The sequence below is a fragment of the Metopolophium dirhodum genome, chromosome 1, assembly GCF_019925205.1.
Source record: "Metopolophium dirhodum isolate CAU chromosome 1, ASM1992520v1, whole genome shotgun sequence".
Taxonomy (NCBI): domain Eukaryota; kingdom Metazoa; phylum Arthropoda; class Insecta; order Hemiptera; family Aphididae; genus Metopolophium; species Metopolophium dirhodum.
This window is the reverse complement of record NC_083560.1, coordinates 37,789,460-37,808,835: the sequence shown is the minus strand read 5'-3', so window position 1 is coordinate 37,808,835 and position 19,376 is coordinate 37,789,460. Positions and strand designations below refer to the sequence as shown.

At 29.9% G+C, this 19,376-nt stretch overlaps 1 protein-coding gene across 1 annotated transcript; it reads right to left on the bottom strand.

The window, feature by feature from the left end:
* Positions 1-5,625: 5,625 nt before the first annotated feature.
* On the bottom strand, positions 5,626-16,981 carry LOC132936402 (E3 ubiquitin-protein ligase UHRF1-like). The gene is made up of 13 exons (XM_061003124.1): positions 16,601-16,981; positions 16,295-16,499; positions 8,728-8,913; positions 8,469-8,668; positions 8,062-8,411; positions 7,804-7,990; positions 7,488-7,707; positions 7,218-7,429; positions 6,997-7,140; positions 6,657-6,813; positions 6,323-6,583; positions 6,156-6,254; positions 5,626-6,091 (listed from the first exon to the last, which is right to left on the bottom strand). The coding sequence occupies exons 2-13, from the start codon at positions 16,442-16,444 to the stop codon at positions 5,945-5,947; spliced, it is 2,313 nt and encodes a 770-aa protein (XP_060859107.1). The 5' UTR covers positions 16,445-16,499; positions 16,601-16,981; the 3' UTR covers positions 5,626-5,944.
* Positions 16,982-19,376: the final 2,395 nt, after the last annotated feature.

Below are 19,376 nucleotides of genomic sequence, written 5' to 3'. Positions count from 1 at the left end.
TATAATTTTCTGAAAATGTCAAGTAGTAAAAAATATCTAAATACCTAATTCATGAATCATATTAAATGATTATTTACTAGTCGTGCTCAGGGTAGTACCAGTATTGCTGTAAATTATTAAAATTTATTTTACTTCTCTATCCCAGACAAGTGGTTTGGATTATGTTTGAAACAGCCTCTGGACATGATGTTTACTAGTTTACTGAACCTTGTTTATAACCACTGATTGTAAAATGCTTACCGCAGATTCTGTGCCAGATAGAAATTGGGTAAACAATTAATTGGGAGATTTTTAGCCATTATTTCCTTCTATTTTTATTCTTTGGAAATCTATATATGTGAACAAATTAGCAAATTAGACTGACCACATATTATTAAGAAATATAATCAGTACAACTAGAAAATAATACTTACAAATGAAAATTAACGTAATTTGGCGAGGCGATAATTTGGATGTTTTACTAAAACTAATACACATGTGCATGGCAATTTTTTACTAAAACGTATAAATACAACTCTGTACGAATGGAGTCTATATTTCTGTTCAAATTTCAAATACCTACCTAATAATCGAATGATTCAAAAGTCAGCGAACAATAAAATAATATTTTGTTGTTATTCATTTGATAATAATTATTACTATCTTATCTTAGTGATAAGTTAGAACGGTAATCTATTGGTGGTCCTTCTGGCCGATGTGGCGGGAATTTTAATTTTAACGAGGTCCGTAACTTTGAGAACGCTGACTCCATAAGCACAATTTCAGATGACGCGAAACGTAATACTGGCATTTTATTGTCTCCGTCTTGTGTAGCAAATTTACGATCAACAAATCACATTTAGCATCGTTAGTTTAAAAATTAGAGTGTATCGACCTATATTGAAACTTTTAGCAAATTTACGTTCTGCTTAATACATTTTTATTTATTGTGTCTGTGTACACGATAAGTAGTCGAAATAATGCTTCGCTTTTCATCTTTTACGGTGGGAAAGTAAATCTAGTAGGTGCGTCGGGGATTTTGAAATGAATAGCACCTAATCTCCAAAAGCTCCAGGAAAAACAAAAAGATATTAAGTAAAACGTGAATTTTTCGAAAATCGATTTTGGTTTTCAGTGTAAGTGGTGTTACTTTAAAATAAATTACTGTAGCTACATGCAATTTTCACTGATTTTTATATTAGAATTTAAAACCATGACATTTTAAAAATATTTAGATTCATGTCGAGGTATTCATATGAATGTGAAAAATTGATTATTTTAGTTTTTTTTATTAATTTAAGTCAATAAAAAATTTTTCTCAGAATGTACTACGCCTACAACGTTCCTCGTAAGTTGTTGTTGGTGGAAATTAATATAATTTTGATGTTTTACTAAAATGTATATATTTGTACATGCCAACTTTTTACTTAAACGTATGAATACAACTCTGTACGAATGGAGTCTATATTTCTGTTCAAATTTCAAATACCTACCTAATAATCGAATGATTCAAAAGTCAGCGAACAATAAAATAATATTTTGTTGTTATTTATTTGATAATAATTATTACTATCTTATCTTAGTGATAAGTTAGAACGGTAATCTATTGGTGGTACTTCTGGCCGATGTGGCGGGAATTTTAATTTTACCGAGGTCCGTAACTTTGAGAACGCTGACTCCATCAGCACAATTTCAGAGGACGCGAAACGTAACACTGGCATTTCATTGTCTCCGTCTTGTGTAGCAAATTTACGATCAACAAATCACATTTAGCATCGTTAGTTTAATAATTAGAGTGAAACGACCTACTCTATCATTGAATTCAAGTTTAATACAATCCATTATACTACACTTCAATGATAGAGTAGGTCGTTTCACTCTAATTATTAAACTAACGATGCTAAATGTGATTTGTTGATCGTAAATTTGCTACATTAGGTCAATGTATAATGATTATACATTGACCTACATGTAACCTACTGTACAGCAACATCCACTTACCCTCTTTTTAAATTTGATAAATGTTGCCAAAAATCGAACTTTAAATGCCTATAAAAAAACTGTGCCCATGTAGTTTTGATATTTTACAACCGCTATTTAAGCAATATACCAGGAGCATTGTAATGGATGGTATTAAATTTGAATTCAATGATAAAATATCATTGTATAAGAAAAACAATTCTAAGCAGTGACGGTTTGTCGGTGTGGTTATTTTATATTATATTTATATTGTTATAATTTATTAATTATTATAAATACGGTTGCCGGTAAGTTGAATTAATATTATAAAATTACAACAAAATTAAATCGTTATTCTTGGTTATTAAATGTATAATTTCTTTCAAATTTGAACATAAAATAACTATAAAAATAAACCATAATTTATATTTTTGAGATTTTTTGGTTACACAATAACGTACTTACGCGGAACTTTGTTATAAGTTTTCAATCCTTAACTATAAAATATGAACATTTTATAAATTATTAACTACAAAATCATTTTTAAATATTCAATTTGATAAATGTTGTCAAAAATTGAACTTTAAATGCTTTTTAAAAAAAAATTATGAGTATGTATTATTAACATTTTTCAACTGCTATTTAAGCAGTATATAAGAAGCCTTGCATTACATTTTCACGCTTTGTGACAGTAATAATGTGACAAAAAACCTATAACAATTAAAAATTTATTGATATTTATAGAAAAAAAAACTGACAAAGTTCCTAAACTGTTCAACACAAATCAAATTATTTTTATATATTTTGATATATTTATATAATAATAAATTACAACATATTAGTCATATATTTCTAAATTTTAAATGACAATTAAACTATAAATACGTCAAATATGAAAACTACGATAATATTATTATAAAGATTTGAAATACTTTTCTCTTTAATTATAAAATTTAAAAATAAAGTTTTCTTATAATTATAAATAAGTTTTTGACAAATAATATATAATAAATAATAATAATAATTGTATTCACAAACATGATTCAGAGTAGATATGACTCAAGCAAGCTATGGATATTTTAAGATTGTAAAATATAATTATTTATTTATTAATTTATATTGACCTAACGGGCTAAGCCCTTTCAATACAAATATAACTCCACACACACAATTAGATATTATACAATGTGTCCTGTGAACAGGTGGGTATGTTCGTTAATAGCACAGTAAAATAGCTTTAAAATAAAAACCTATCAATAATATTCTCACAATATTCTCTTAAAGTTTCACAATTCACTCCAATATTTTATTGCTTCATCAGAGCCGCTAGAATTATCTTCAAGAAATTCAACGTCTGAAAAATTGTCAATACATTGGCTCAACTTCCTAGTTCCTTGTATGTGGTACATCATATATTTCAGTTTTGAAAACCATAATAAGTATAGTCCACTGTATAAACTAAAAATGATAACCACTAAGTAACTTTTCGTTTTGGCAAACATTTAAAATCAGAGACTTGAGTAATATACTTACATAAGTGTGTGTGGGTATTAGACATTACCTATTCAGTTTCTAAGGCTTTTCTGGGTGAGTTAAAATCATCAACTGTAACGTTTCCAAATCCTTTTTTGTCTGTTCATTTTCTTCAAACTCGTCGTTGGAGAAATAAAATTTTCTGAAAATGTCAAGTTGTAAAAATATCTATTTACAGTAATTTATTTTAATGTAACACCACTTACACATAAAACCAAAACCCATTTTACGTAAAAATTCCCGTTTTACTTAATTTATGAGTAAAAACTAATTCTGGTTAAATGGTTTTCTAAATTTGGTAAAAATAATTAAAATGGAAATATATAGTACAAAAAAAATACGAAAGAATATAAATAATATATTATTTATATTGCCACTATAAAGCAAAAATTGTAAGTGAAGAAGGCTGGAGCAACCATATTTTTCATACATTTAGCTCAATAAGCAAAAGAAAATTAAACATACTTCCAGTAGCTCGATTTCAATTTTGAAAAGCAAATTTGGTTTGTATTCCTCTTTTTTAAGTTTGCTCAAAAGTGGATTCTTATATTTTTCATTTCGTCGTTATCTACAACTAAGTCAAGTTTAAGTTTATTTTGATAAAAATATAAACTTACTATGCATCATATAATATTAACTAAAAATAAAGTCGTAAATCTATTTCTGAGCAAACCTAGAAAATGAACTAACAAATACACTCATCTTTTCAAAATTAATATATAAGTCGATCGAAACAAGGTGAATTTTTATTTCTCTTTTGATTATGTTAGCATCAAATTTCTGCCCTACAGCCGCAGCAAAAAGTATTTTCTTCGTATCCATTGACTTGTGCATGCGCTTATGGGTGTTAGAACATTTCTAAGAATCATAGTAGCCATAATATAAAAATATTAAATATCAGACTATGTTTTGTTTCAAACGCTCATATACTTCAAATTTTTTTCTACATAATGTTTAGGGCACGCATGATTAATGTTTTCAGTGGGTAAAGTTCTTTTTCGGAACACAACATACCAGCTGGATCTTACTTCTAATTACAGATATTAGGTTGGAAGCATTGCAGGCGACGGCTTGTTATTGTGATTCAGCTAAATGTAAAGGTACACTTGTCTAATCAAAAATGCATTATTTAAGAAGGAAAAAGGATGTGAATCCAGGTCACATTTAATTAATATTGTGTACAATCCGTTTACCTTATACTTAAAAAAAGTTCTACTAGAAAGTTAATGTTTTATTAATTTTTGGATTTTCAAAACTGACAATTTAATATTTTAACACTACATTACTAATAATACTTTTTTGCAAAAATCCTTTTATATGTATAATGTATGTGTTGGAATTTATTTTAGCTAATTCATAATGATCAAAAATAAAATAAAATATGGGTCGATTTTCTACATTTTACCAGTACTATAAAATTTCAATTTCAATCAATCTAAATTTCATGACAATTCATTTATATATTTTAAACTTAAAATATAATAAGTTTGTTTTAAGACATTGTTAAGAAATTAATACTGGATGTAATAAGCTTACAGTGCATTTTAATTGTATTGCGCTGAGAAAGTTACTTCTTTGGTGTTACCTAAGTTCAATTTGTATATTAAGACTATGTCAACGCACTATTTGTTTTCTCTCTGTAGCCACACACAACATACCAAATTTACATGCAGCAGAACCAACCATATGTATCACTTTTAGTATTACAGTGAATTCACCTATTATTTAAGTTAGGTACATTACCTATGTTTGCTACATAGGTTTTTTTTTAGCTTGTAAATTATTACAATTTTAAAATGCTTATAAATTGCACTGGAATGATATGGTAAAAAAGCCAACATAACAACACAGGTAATGTTATTTAAGTTTAAAAATAAATCCACCATTAAGTTTAATAATAGGTGAATTCACACTAAATATGAAAAGTAACAACATAAGGTTGGTTGTGATAAACGTAAATTTGCTATGTTACGAGTAGGTCAGACAGAAAACAAATTATGAGATGACATCCTCTTAATATTTGTTACATTTTGTGTAATTAGGTAAATGAACAAATCAAAGATAATTAAATTTTTACTTTATTAGTACATTCAACCTTTTTGTTTTATACTTTAATCGCTTAACATAGAAGTATAATATAACCAATACTTAATGTAGTCTTCAAAAAATATATTTATCGAAAAAAAATGTAATTCACAAATAAAAATCATCAATAAACTTTGAATGTGTTACAAAAACTGAAAACCATGAATACAAAATGTTTTTTTTTTTTTTTTTAAGAGTTACTTAACCTCCAAGTATAATTAGATATATATAAATGTATGAATAATTAAAGTTGCAAAATAAATTTAAATAAAATTCTGTTCTATCCAAAGAGATCTTGCTGAGAAAAATAATAATAAAAATAAAAATAAATGTATACTGCCATATTTTGTAATAAATGTTGTTTGTACAAGTAATTAAAACAATATTATTAACGACCCGCAGTATATCCCGGGAAGAAATACGAAAGAGTATTAGCTAATGTAATATTGATCTTCATAGAGTAAGTTTTTCCCAATTCAGCTCTACATGCTGGGCATTGGTACACCTCAGATCTGAACGATCTTTTCAAACATCCCTAAAAAGCAAAAAAATATTACGTTAGTATCAAAAACCAAAATAAATGTTAGTAACAAACTTACTTTACAAATGTTGTGAGCACATTCTAATGTAATTGGTTCAAAGACAATATCTTGACAACAAATACACATAAAAGTTTCTTCAATTCTATCCAAAAATGCCTATAAAGGATATTATTTACAAAATAAATTTGTTAGTAAAATTAAGAATTTTTTTAATGGTTACATACTTTTTTGCCGTCTTTTAACAAGGCCTTACAATCATCCCAATATTTTTTATTGGCAGAGTCAGCTGCGATTAATTCTTCTGCTTCATTTTCCAGTTTATAATGCATTTTTGCTTTCTTTTCATCTTTTTTTTTTGGTACATTTTCATTTAACTCATTGTTTTCTATATTAGTGTCGTCTTGAAGTGTTCTTTTCCTTTTAGAACCGGGTACATCTGATTTTTCATTATCAAGCTCAGTAGGAGGTATATAATTTTCAGGATACTTTTAAAACCACGTGGAATGATTGAATTAATAATAAAATAATTAAAATTGTTATCAACTTTTTTTAACTCACAATTATTTCAAGACCTAGTTGAACTATACGCTTTTTGCCTTTTGCGGTCCAAGGAGCTGGTATAGGATCATCTCGTTTTAATACAAAACGCCAAACAACAAATCCAGATATTCCAGTTTCTGGATAATACTTTGTAACTTTATAAAGACCATCATAGCTTTAAAAAAAATTTTTCTCATTAGTCATTATTAATTAATTAAATTTATTAGAATACAATTAAAGTTTAGCCATTAATATTTGGATTTCAATGTATCTTTCAGACCAATTATATTTAAAAGTACTTAATTTAATCATTAAAAAAAAAATACTGTTAACTTTTTTATAAAAAAAATATTCATACCGATTGCCTACTTCCGGTGCATATTCTGAATGCTTACGAAGTTTATAATTTCGTACAACTCTAACTGGTTTGCCTTTTTTCCAATCCACAGCTGTTGCTCCTTCTTTATTATTGATATCTGCATTACAGTTGAGAGCTAAAGCCCTAAAATAAATATTAAAACAATTATAATAATAATAAAGATTGATACATTTTGAATTAATCGTTGTACTGTAAATTACCTGTTATAGCGTGTCAGTTCTTGGTCACAACTTTGCAGAGCAGTGCGTTTATTTCCAGACAGATCTCTTCCACCTGAACCGGTATACATGAATTCTTCACCATTGTCAATGTCATCTTCATAACCACCACTTAATACGATACTAAATGCACCTTGATTGTCACGCCCGTGTATTCCTCCAACTGGAGGACGGTGAATACCACTTTCAGATACCTAAAGAACAATTTAAAAACCATTAAAACGCTCAAAGGTAGATTTCTCTACAACTCACTTGAACACGAAATAACCATGTAGTGCCAACTTCAACACCCGGAATGGGACCAAAATGGTTTGGTGGAACAATGTTACATTTCTTTGTTCTTCCAACACACGCCATTCCTTTGCCCCAATCACGTGTTGATGTTGAGGCTAATGTCTTTTTTTTTGAGGCCTTTAATTTTCCACCAGCTTTTACAATTTCGTCATCATCAACTTTGCATGTTGGACAATACCTGAAAAAAGTGTTATACACAAAATTATAATATACTCATAGTAGTAAAAACAACCTCTTAATCTAAATATAATTATTATTTATCATTATCACTAACCAATAGTCAACATCTGGAATCTCTGTCATAGGCGGTGTAAGGCAGCCTATATGAAAACTGTTATCACATTCATCACACAATAACTGTTTATTCTCATCTTCCTTGCCACCACAAACACTACACGCGCAGTATACACACAGTTTATTTTTGTTGTCTTTGCATCTAGCGCAACTTAAAGCTGTAGCTCCTTTTCAAGAAAAAAAACATTTATTTAATATTTTCTTAACGAGTGATAAAATTGCCAAATTTTGTTCTTACTTTCTATAGAAGGCTTTGTTTGCATGAAAGTATCTTCATCTTTACTTCTTTCTGCAACTAGCTTGTATGGTTTTATTATGAAAATATCATCAACAAACTTTAAACGACAATTATCCAACACTGCCTTATTCGATCCAATAGTAATATTTCCTACTACTTCACGAATTCGTCTATTGACTATTATCTGTTTCACTAATACGTCATACCAATAGCCACGTTCTTTGGGATAATCTTGGTTATAATTCATAAGAACTTTATCATTGATTTTTAATTGATCAAATGGCAGGATATCAATAGAATATGGTCTTATTTCTTTCAATTTAGCTTTAGTGGGTGGATTAGTAGTACATCTAAATAAATATAATCAATTACAAATGTTTTTTAAATAAAATTAATAGAAGACCTACCCTGCATCCTCTACAAAATAAATAAGCCCATCATCCTCTAGATTATCAGAGGAGGAAGTTGGTTCAATTTCTGAAGAATTATCTTTTTTAATCTTCACTATTTTACCCATGTACCACACGCCATACTCATAATCTCTGATATCAACATAATCGCCCAATTTAAAATACTTGCTTTCTTCAGATATATCATCTAAATCATCCTAGAATAAAAAAAGATATTATTTAACTTATGAAGATTTTATTATACTAAAAAATTTACTTTTTTTGTTTTTTCATTAGTGTCTGATGCACAACTTGGAATAGATGTTTTCTTTTTCAAATTCTTAGAAAGCTTCAACGTTGGTTCTTCAATAGTTTTAGTTTCTTCAGAAACAGATACGATTGTCAACTGTATACAATCGTTTATATTAATACTATAATCGAAGAGGCTATACTGGTTTTCCAGCTGAAACATACACACAACAATCATGTACTTACCTATTATTAAAATAAATACAAGTAGCGTAATTTAAACTAAATATTTTAATTATAACTAAAATTTGATAAAATATTAATATTTTTTCACTGTATAAAATGTATGGGAATTGTCGCAACATAAAATGATTAAAAATAAAATACTAGGCCATTATTTTAATCAGTTTATGAGTGTTTTGTGCACACATAAAATATGTTGTATTCAATATTGTTTTGCAATATTTTCATGACACTTTTACAATGGTTTATTGGAGAATATTTCAATTCAAGTTGTTATTGTGACATGTATGCTCAAACGTTAATTCTGTTCAACAACATCGATAAACCTTATATGTATATATTTGAATAACTTCTATAATTCCGAAATAAAAACCATCTGTAGCCTGTAAACTTGGACGATTAGTTATTGAATTGAATTTGGCAAAAATATATTCTCAGACGACGATAAAAAATTATTTTATAAGGTTTGCTAAGTAAAAATGGCAAGAATAAAACACTTTTTTGCTGAGGAACACAAAACATCAGTTTTTTGACTGCAAAAGAATAAGGAAAAAAATATTTGCATTTAAAAGCATATTTTACCTCGTATCTTACCAGTTTTTAGTGCAGAAGTGCATGCTTAGTTTGAAATTTTTTAAGACATGAACTTACGGACTCTGGTGATAAATAATAATTGAACCATTGAAACGATACTGAGTGACCAGTCAATATTACACAATAATATAATACATTTTATGGTAGGTATCTTTAAATTTCCGTTATAGTTTTTATTTTTTTACTAGTATAACTCGCCCAGTTCATCTTGGCCCTCGGTTGACGTCACAGGTAATGGGAAACCAAAATATATTTATAAAACAGTGTAGCCACTCACAACTCATTAATACTTAATAATTTAATTAGTAAATCATAAATATCATGATGAAATAACTAATACATTTAATGTTAACTCGTGATGATAAATATATATTTTAAGTTGAGTATACAATGTTTAAATCATATTTCATATTAACATTTAAGCTGGTATTGCATTACAAATTATGATAGTTTTTCAATATATAATAGTTTTTGGTTCCCTGATTTTGTTAAATCGTAATGGTCACTGATGGCCAAGATGAACTGAACAAGTTATAATATGGTAGGTAGGATTAATTTTTTCTGAAAACATTGCATTTAGTATTAAGATTTAATTATAATAATAGCACCTATATTTTTATTTTTCATATAATTTACTAGTGTTAACTTATGAGCAGGGCTAGGATTTATATGCAAAAGCATGTTTTTTTTGCGACTTCTGATTATTGATTTTGTCAGTAATGTCCACAAACCACCTCATGATGAGATAAATGGTGGTATTTCTTTTTGCATGTTTTTGCATATTTTGGATGAAATGCATATTATTGCATATATTGAATAAAATTAATATTATTGTACATTTTGATTATAAGAATGCGAAAAATAAATGTTTTATAGTAAATTTCATAATACTTGGTTTTTTGTCAAACATATATTTTATTTTTATAAATACAATCCTATCCTAGGTATGTATCCTAGGTAAAGATTAAATAATTTGACATTCATTTTCGAAAATTTGAAAAAATATGTGATCGTAGCATGTAACACTCGTAGTGAATGTGAATTATAAAATTTATTTCTAAATTATTTTTTTTCTCAATTATATTATATTAAGACGCCCGATGCCGATGCCATTTTGTCCTCAAAAATATATTCTGCGGGAATAATGATACCACCTTATAGAATCAACCAAATTTCATAATTTTTTATTTAATTGCTAGAGAGAAATATTCTACAGCCCGCATCGATCTCTGTTTTTCAATATTTCATTCTCAAACTTTATAATATGTCTAAAAAAATACAAGATAAAAAGCATTTTTTTTACAAATTTTTTAATACAATTATTTGAAATAAAATACAAAATCAGAGATTGGTGTGGGCTATAGGAAGTCTTTTTCTTTCAGATAAAAAAAAAGTCATCAGAATCCGACAATTCTACAAAACTTGAGCTTTATTCCCAGAAAGTCGTTTTTTTTTCGATATAATACACCCTATCAACCCCCCCCCCTAAATAGGTATCAGGTAGTAGATTAGTGTAAAAGTCTTATAATTGAAGTGGCAACTAAAATATAAAATATAATTTTCAAATTTTATAGAATTGTGAAAAATTTGAAAAACTGGTAACGTGACCCTAAAGACGAATAGCTAATCACTGATGTATTTCAACAAAAAAATATTTTTTTTGTAACTATATTTTTGTGTTTATCTTATAAAAATTTTAATGCATATTTTGGTAAATAAAATGCATATTTTACCGTTTTTTATTGCATACAAATCCTAGCCCTGCTTATGAGTCAATACTGGCTCGAACAGTATTAATAGGTTTGTAGTACAAATAGGCAATAGCAAAATATACATTCAACCTGTTTTTGTATTTCCTCCCAACAGTAAAAACCTGGCAACACACCTCAAGTTAACATAACATAATAAATAGGTAGGTACCTATATTGATAATTAAAAAAAAAATTTAAGACATTGTCAATTTTTATATTACTTAAATTTATATATATATAAATGAATGTATGTGTGTGTGTGTCCATATTACCATGGCAACCAAAATAGTTTTCGTTAGAATGTTTTGTATATAAATGGTTGCCATAGTGATATTATTCATATAGTTGGCAATTTTAATGGGCACGAAGTGCACGAGGGATCAAATATTTTTATACATATATAAATAGATTAGACCTCTGGGCAGAAGATAGTCTAATTTAAAAAGAGAGAGGAGCAACCCCGGGAGGTGCTCAAACAGAAATTTGGAGATTTTTGATGGAATTTTTTGTTTATAAATGGTTGTTATTTATTATACAGATTAGCGACATTTCGTATTCTTTTGGTGTGTTTTGTAATACTGATTTATTATTTCTAAAATACTGAATCATTCGTTCCATAATATTGAATTCAATTGGCGTATCCATCATTCTTCTACGAAACATCAATCTACCACAACTTTGCAATGGTACTAGGCTTTCAGTAAAAAAAGATGATTAACATTATCGAAGCTACAATTTTAAATGGAAAATTTAAAGGCGAAGATGTACTGTTGCCACGCATACCAATGGTTCCTACAGATATGCCATTCGAATTCAAACGTTTGCAGTATCCGGAACGAATTGCTTTTGTAATAACCATCAACAAAGCACAGGGACAATCGTTACATGTGTGTGGACTGAATTTGGAAAATCCATGCTTCTCACATGTACAGGTGTATGTGGCCTGCTCCCGCGTCAAAAAACCGGCTGATTTATTTGTGTACGCACCAGATGGAAAAACAAAGAATATTGGGTATCCAAAAGCACTTCAATAGATGGCATTCAATCGAAAATTTAATTTAATTTAATTTAATTTTTTATACCACGTTCAGAAGAAATTATTTGTTTACAATTATTGGATTTTCAAAAATTAATATTTTCATGTTTACCTATACCTAGTCTGTGTTGGTGAGCTTATTGCAAAATAATTCTCTCACTACCAAATTATTGTATATTTAATGTAGACGGTACAACCTCAATAACCATCATAAGTCATATGCAACACATTGCTTAAATTATATAGTATGGTTAACATCGCTGGGCTATATATTAGGTATAAAGTCACATTTTACAGACATGGTGTATGTGTCATAGGCCTTAAGTATTGAGTTGATCAATATGATTAGACAGTTGTTACCAAGACATATTAGGTTAGGTACTTGCTTAGATCATATACTATGGATAAAGCTACTGCATTATAAACGCGTGCTATGTGTTGAAGACACATTACTGACTAGTCGTAAGGGGACTGATTTCTATTGCATATGCGTGTCGCTACTTGTTGCATATTTATCATATTTACATAATATCTCTTAACTGCCGATTAGAGATCAGCCCGGTCCCGGGTCTGGGTCAAAATGATTTTATATTCTTGGTTTAGGTGTTCGGTTCGGGGCACAGTCATAAATAATGGGTTAGGTTTGGTTAATATTTTTTTAATATAACTGGTTATGGTCCAGTGCGGTCTTTTTTATATTATGAAATGTACCTACCTACTACCAAATAATGGATATTTCTTTGGTCTGGGTTAATCAATTTATATACTTGGAAAAATAGTATTATTTGTCAAATTGTTTATAATGATTTATAAATAGCATTTGTTCGTATTTCTTAAAATACGGCCATTCGCTCGTCCTACCTTATTGGTTATTAAATAATAATAATAATAATATTATTATTATGTTCCAGCAAAACAGAAAATTATAAAAATAAACGTTGTTTCGTGTTTATTGTTTACTGTCGAATGTCGAAATACAGTACCTACCTGTTTCTAGTACTTAGTAATCAGTACGATGCGCGGATAACACTGAACCAGTGTGCCATCAACATAAAGGTAAGCATAATTGGGTGAGTACTCCATAAGCATATTTTTTCTGGTCCAGGTTTTTATTAAAAACTTATGATAACCGGGTTGATTAAAAAAAAAAAAATAAAAATCCGAGCTGGGCTGGTCCGGGCTTATAAAAAGTTTGTAAGTATGGTTCAAAATTGGTTTGGGTTGAAAAATATATTTTTGGAATTGGTCTGGGCCGATCCAATTTTTATAGGACCGGGCTGTACTCTACTGCCGATAATATAAATTGCGCGTATCAGAATTATTCCCTAATTCCCCTTGGTTATGTTGGCTTCAAATATTTAGGCTGTAGCTCTATCTATTGTATATGATCTAGGTCTAGATATCATAGGCACAAATAGCCTTACTTTGATAATATTGAATAAGCTTAATATGTTTGGTGGGGCTATGGACATTTTTTTGGGGGGGGGGGGCTTAGCCCCTAAATACCCTCCCCATTTGCACCAATGTTGGCTGTAGAAAAATCAAAATATTATCCTACCTATCACATAGTCTAATTCAACAAAAATAACCAATTGTGACTTGGGCGCTGAACAATTAAATTAATAAAACTATTGTCTTGTCTTCCGCAGTTAAATGATCAATATTCAAATTGAAGTTTGAACTCAAACTGGTTTCAAATTTACTGTATTAAAGACATTAAGGTTCAACAGAAATTGCCTATAGTTTAAATTATCAATAGGGCTTTTATATGTATTAAAAACCAAAATATGTTTACACACCTATGTAGGTAATAAAAAAAATAAAATAGGTATGGAAGATTATGGAAAATTTAAAAAAACACTATAAATAAACCTTATTCTAGATTGCAATGAGATAGGTACCAATGTACATATTGAAATTATCAAAGTTAAATGCTCTACAGTTGGGTCTTAAACAGTTTCAGTACCGACTAAAGGAATGCAAGTCCAACAAGATGTAATGGTTGCAAATTTCATATTTGAAATGTCCAAAGGAATGAGCTCAGTCTGCAATAATACCCACTTTATTCCACAATAAACATCTCTGATTAATTTTAGGCAGTTTAAACTAGAATTGTTTAATAGTATTATATTAGGTATCAAAATGTTCTAAATATGTAGGTAAAAATAGAATTATTGAAAAATACCAATAAAAAATATGTTTTTATGATGAAATATGTAAATAATAAGCAGTTATTGCTTATTTTATTACAAATGTATTACTTGACTAAATTAAATTATGCAATCACAGTAGTGGTGTAGTTGAGGGTTGATGTAAATAAAAGGTGTATATCCAAAACGCTAAAATTCTTAAAATTATATAAGAAAGAAAATAAAAAAACCAACAGAATCATTTAAAACCAAGAATGGAGAATATATTTTAGATTCAGAATCAAAAATAGCTCAAATAAATATGGTCTTCAAAGGAATCAGTTAGAATAATAACCAAAAATTAATTTGTATTCACCCAGATTATGAACTGATTTGTGTGAATGTAACAAGTGCATGTAATAAACTACATTCCCGTTTACTTGACTACAATGAAAATGAAACAATTTAATTAACAATATGGGTACAAATTTTAAATAAAAATACATGACCAATAAAATTAACTTTGTTGTAAGACATAGATAGAGAAAATGAAATACAACAATCGGACCATAGCCTTTTATTAAACACATCTGTTTCGGTTCAAGGAATGAGACATTTTATTCATACAATCACAATGAATGATGAAATACAAGAATTAAATATCATTATCAAAATATTGGCTGTTTCTACAGCAGAATGTGAACATGGATTTAATTTTATCAACATAATACCCTCGATAATAGCTATGTTCAGATCTAATCTAATTTCAGATCTGTCCAAATAAAAAATATCTCTTAAGGTGCCTGGTCTTAGTTTTACAAATTTTACGAAATTCAATAAAATTTTATATTTTAGTTGCCACCTCAATTATAATACTTTTCCACTAATCTACTGTATATACCTGTAATATACCTATTTAAGGGGGTTGATAGGGTGTAGTAAATCGAAAAAAACGACTTCACGTGAATACATCTCAGGCAAGCTTTCAGGCTTTGTAGTATTGTCGGATTTTGTTTTTTTATCTGAAAGAAGAAGACTTCCTACAGCCCGTATTCGATCTCTAATTTTGTATTATATTTCAAATTGTATTAAAAATTTGTAAGAAATGCTTTTTATCTTGTATTTTTTTAGACATACCTATTATAAAGTTTGAGAATAAAATATTGAAAAACAGAGATCAGTGCGGGCTGTAGAATATTTCCCTCTAGCAATTTAAAAAAAATTATGAAATTTTGTTGATTCTACAAGACGATATTAATATCGTTATTCCCGCAGTGTATTTTAGAAGACAAAATGGCAACAACACAGGCCACAGGGCGCCTTAATATATGGAACCCAAGCAAATATGTTATAAACTGGCTGTTGCATTAGAGTTCTGCCAATGAAGTGTCAACAGAAAAAAAATCAAAGTGGAACATTTTATAAATTATAAATTTATAAATTGTTACATTAAATTTGATATATGGAATACAAATAAATAGGATCTCATTATATTATAACACATGGATATAAATGTACCTATAATATTTAATAATTATTTTTAGAATACCAACAACAAATTTTAAATTGTATATAAAATATATAATATAATAAATGGATAAATCTGAGTCAATTGGTAGGTATATAGGGGGGGGGGGAGGGTAAACTATATTTACGACTACACCACCGAGGCACAGTCGATATAATACATACCTAGGTATATATCCGAGCCAAAATTATCAGTCTTCAGATTTTTAATAAAATAAATGTTCAATTAACTGTTCAAAATTGTATAGTGCGAAGCCCACACCCTACTATGGCAAAAATTTGTAAAATCAAGACGAGCTGTTGATAATATCTCACCTGTTTGCCGGCGAAGAACAGTCGTTGAGTTTCCGGTTTGACGTTAAGCTTCTTCTCGATGAGCGATTTCAGTAAGCTGATCTTCGTCGTCCTGGACGTGGGTATCACGACCCCCCTGCCGGAGCTCATCATCCTAACTAGCACGTGCATGACGGCGGCGGCGACGGCGATATTCCTGTCCGACTAAGATGTTGCACCTCCGTACCTGTAGACAGTAATACAGTGTACAATACCTGTAAATATTATAACGGAGGCGTGCCCGCGCGTTGAAATCGCTTCGCTCGGTGCCCACGTGTTTGAACTTACTCTGGCGTCGACGTCGGAGGAACGAGTGGCGCGAGTGAAACGACGACCGCTGAACGTCGTCGCGTCAACGGGACGGGCCGCGAAAATATGAAAAACTAAAATACGGTATGAACAACAACAACGACACACGGTTTTGTGTTAGCCACGAGACGTGAACGACGACCAACAAGCGTGCGGCGGGCAGGGAGTCGAGACGCGACCGAAGTCGGAAAATGAAATGACTATAAATGGCGATCGCCGATCGGCACAAGACGTGTGCGACCTGCCGAAAAATGCCAACGCGCATGGGCAGAGTCGTGTATCCGCTAGTGACGGACGGACGACTTGACGAGCGACGACGGCGACGGCGAACGAGTAGAGTAGACAACTGTCGTCGGCAGGTGATTTTGTGTGTGTATGTGCGTGTGTGTGTGTGTGTGTGTGTGTGTGTGCGTGCAAAATGCGTGCGCGTTGTTATCGATAATAATTATTGTCTTGGACGCGGAAAAATTAGCCGCCCGGCTATAAATAGCAACACCCGAAACCCGAAAGCGATATCGACAGGCGACGACCGGCAACCGCTGGAACGGTCTACGGGCGGCGGTGGCGGGGGAAGGCGCGGGACTCACGGCATGTCGAAGTCGAATTTCAACATAATAATATTATTATTACTGCAGCAGCAATAAAATACCGTTACCGAACAACACAACATTTACGAGTTTACGAAGTAAAATCACTAATCGTTCACGTTCGCTGTGCGAACTCGTAATAAAAGATAAAGATAAGAGATTACAATTTAAAGCATTACAATAAAATTGTTGGGAATTATGATTATTTCGTTGTAAAACTATTTCCGAATTTCTCGCCGAAACGTAGACTAGAGTTGTTGTATTGCACGATATGGCCCGGGTCAAGCGATATAATAATATTGTTACAACGAAACATTACACGAACAAATTACGAATAATCAATGATAACAATTTAAAACATTACCAATATTGTTATGAATATATGATTATTTTGTTGTAAAACTATTTCCGAGTTTCTCGCGAAAATGTAGACTAGAGTTGTATTACACGAGATGGTGAAACGCGACATAATTATTAAGAGGATGTCAGCGCACTAATTTGTTTTCTCTCTCTAGCCCACGCGCAGCATAGACAAAATGCATTTCCGCAGAATCGTTTTTTCTATGTTTTTAAGTAATCTTAGAGTAAAATCACTCATTACAAAAAAGAAAGAGGATGATATTTTTGAGGGAATGACATATCGATTTCTCTAAATATTGTTTCAAAACGATTTAAACATAATTTAAATTTACAACATTTTTTTGTTTATTTTGAAAATCGAATACAAAGTCATTAACAATAAAATATAAAACCGATATGTCATTCCCTCTAAAATATTATTCTCTACCTAAAATTACTTAAAAACAGAAAAAACGATTCTGCGCAAATGCGTTTTTCTATGTTGTGCGTGGGTCAGAGAGAGAAAACAAATGGTGCGCTGACATCCTCTAAAGCCGCGTACACACTTGTAACATTTTCTGTTACACCGTAACGCCGTTACACCGTTCCACCAGTTGTCGGTAAATTTCGCCGCATCAAAGGATGTTACGCGCAAATGTTACAAGTGTGTACACTGCTTTATAACAACAAAATTGTCTACGATTTTGAAAAATGTTGCAATGTTTTGTTTAATCTTTCTGAAAACTAGTCGTTTTTGACTTAAGACATTTATACTTTACACCAAAGGAATTATTATGTAATACGAATAATCAAAGTTAAAAATGTATTTAAAGCATTACAATATTATAATGAATTATGATTACTTTCTTATAAAACTATTGACGAATTACACGCCAAAACATAGACTACAGTTGTAAGTATTACCAATGGTATTACACATTGTACACCATATGGCTGGGTGAAGCGCGGGTCACCTGACATAATTATTAGAAAAAAATATTATACGAATAATCAAAGATAAAAATACGAGATTACAATAATTAAAGCACTACAATTATTATTGTGAATTATGATTATTTTCTTATAAAATTATTGACGAATTTCATGCACTTACGTCAATACCATAGAATAGTAACGATAATTTACGTGTCACGTTTATGCATATTATTTTGTTTTCAGTTATATAATTATCATATATTGAGAATTATACACTTGTTAAATTTTGAACATACTTTTTTCATTCAGTTTATACAGTTTCTATAACAACTATATATTTTAATCGACAACTATAAACAATTTCCTGTGTAACTACATCATAATTATGACGTATGCGTAATATATATAATATAATATATTATACGTATTTTACCATTCTAGGGTTATACGAATAAATTACAAATAATCAAAGATAAAAATTTAAGGCATTACAATATTATTATGAATTATGATTATTTAGTAATACAACTATTGATGAATTTCACGCCAAAATGTAGACTACAGAAGTTGTATAGGTACACGATAATATGGCGAAGCGCGGGTCACGCGAAATAATAAATTATTACAACAAAATATTATACATTTATACGAATAAATTACACATACGTAGGTATGCATATTGTATTGCTCCGTGTTGGTATATAAAATATATAATAGTCTTTTTCTACATATTGTAAACACTGATTAAATGTGTAAAACACACAGTGCCGGCACTAGGTATTGCGGGGCCCTGGACATAGGTAATAGGTACCCAGAGGAAGGCAAAATTCTAGCTTTTTTTAAATCAGGATTTTTTTAAATTAATGAGGTTTTTATTTGAATTTCAAACATTA

Bases quoted from the DNA above. Each gene is read 5' to 3' on its own strand.
- LOC132936402 (XM_061003124.1), bottom strand. From the start codon at position 16,444: ATGCACGTGCTAGTTAGGATGATGAGCTCCGGCAGGGGGGTCGTGATA. The intron at 8,669-8,727 runs GTAAATTTTTTA...TTTTTATTCTAG, and splicing joins CTAATGAAAAAACAAAAAAA to GATGATTTAGATGATATATC. The intron at 6,584-6,656 runs GTGAGTTAAAAA...TGGTTTTAAAAG, and splicing joins AACTAGGTCTTGAAATAATT to TATCCTGAAAATTATATACC.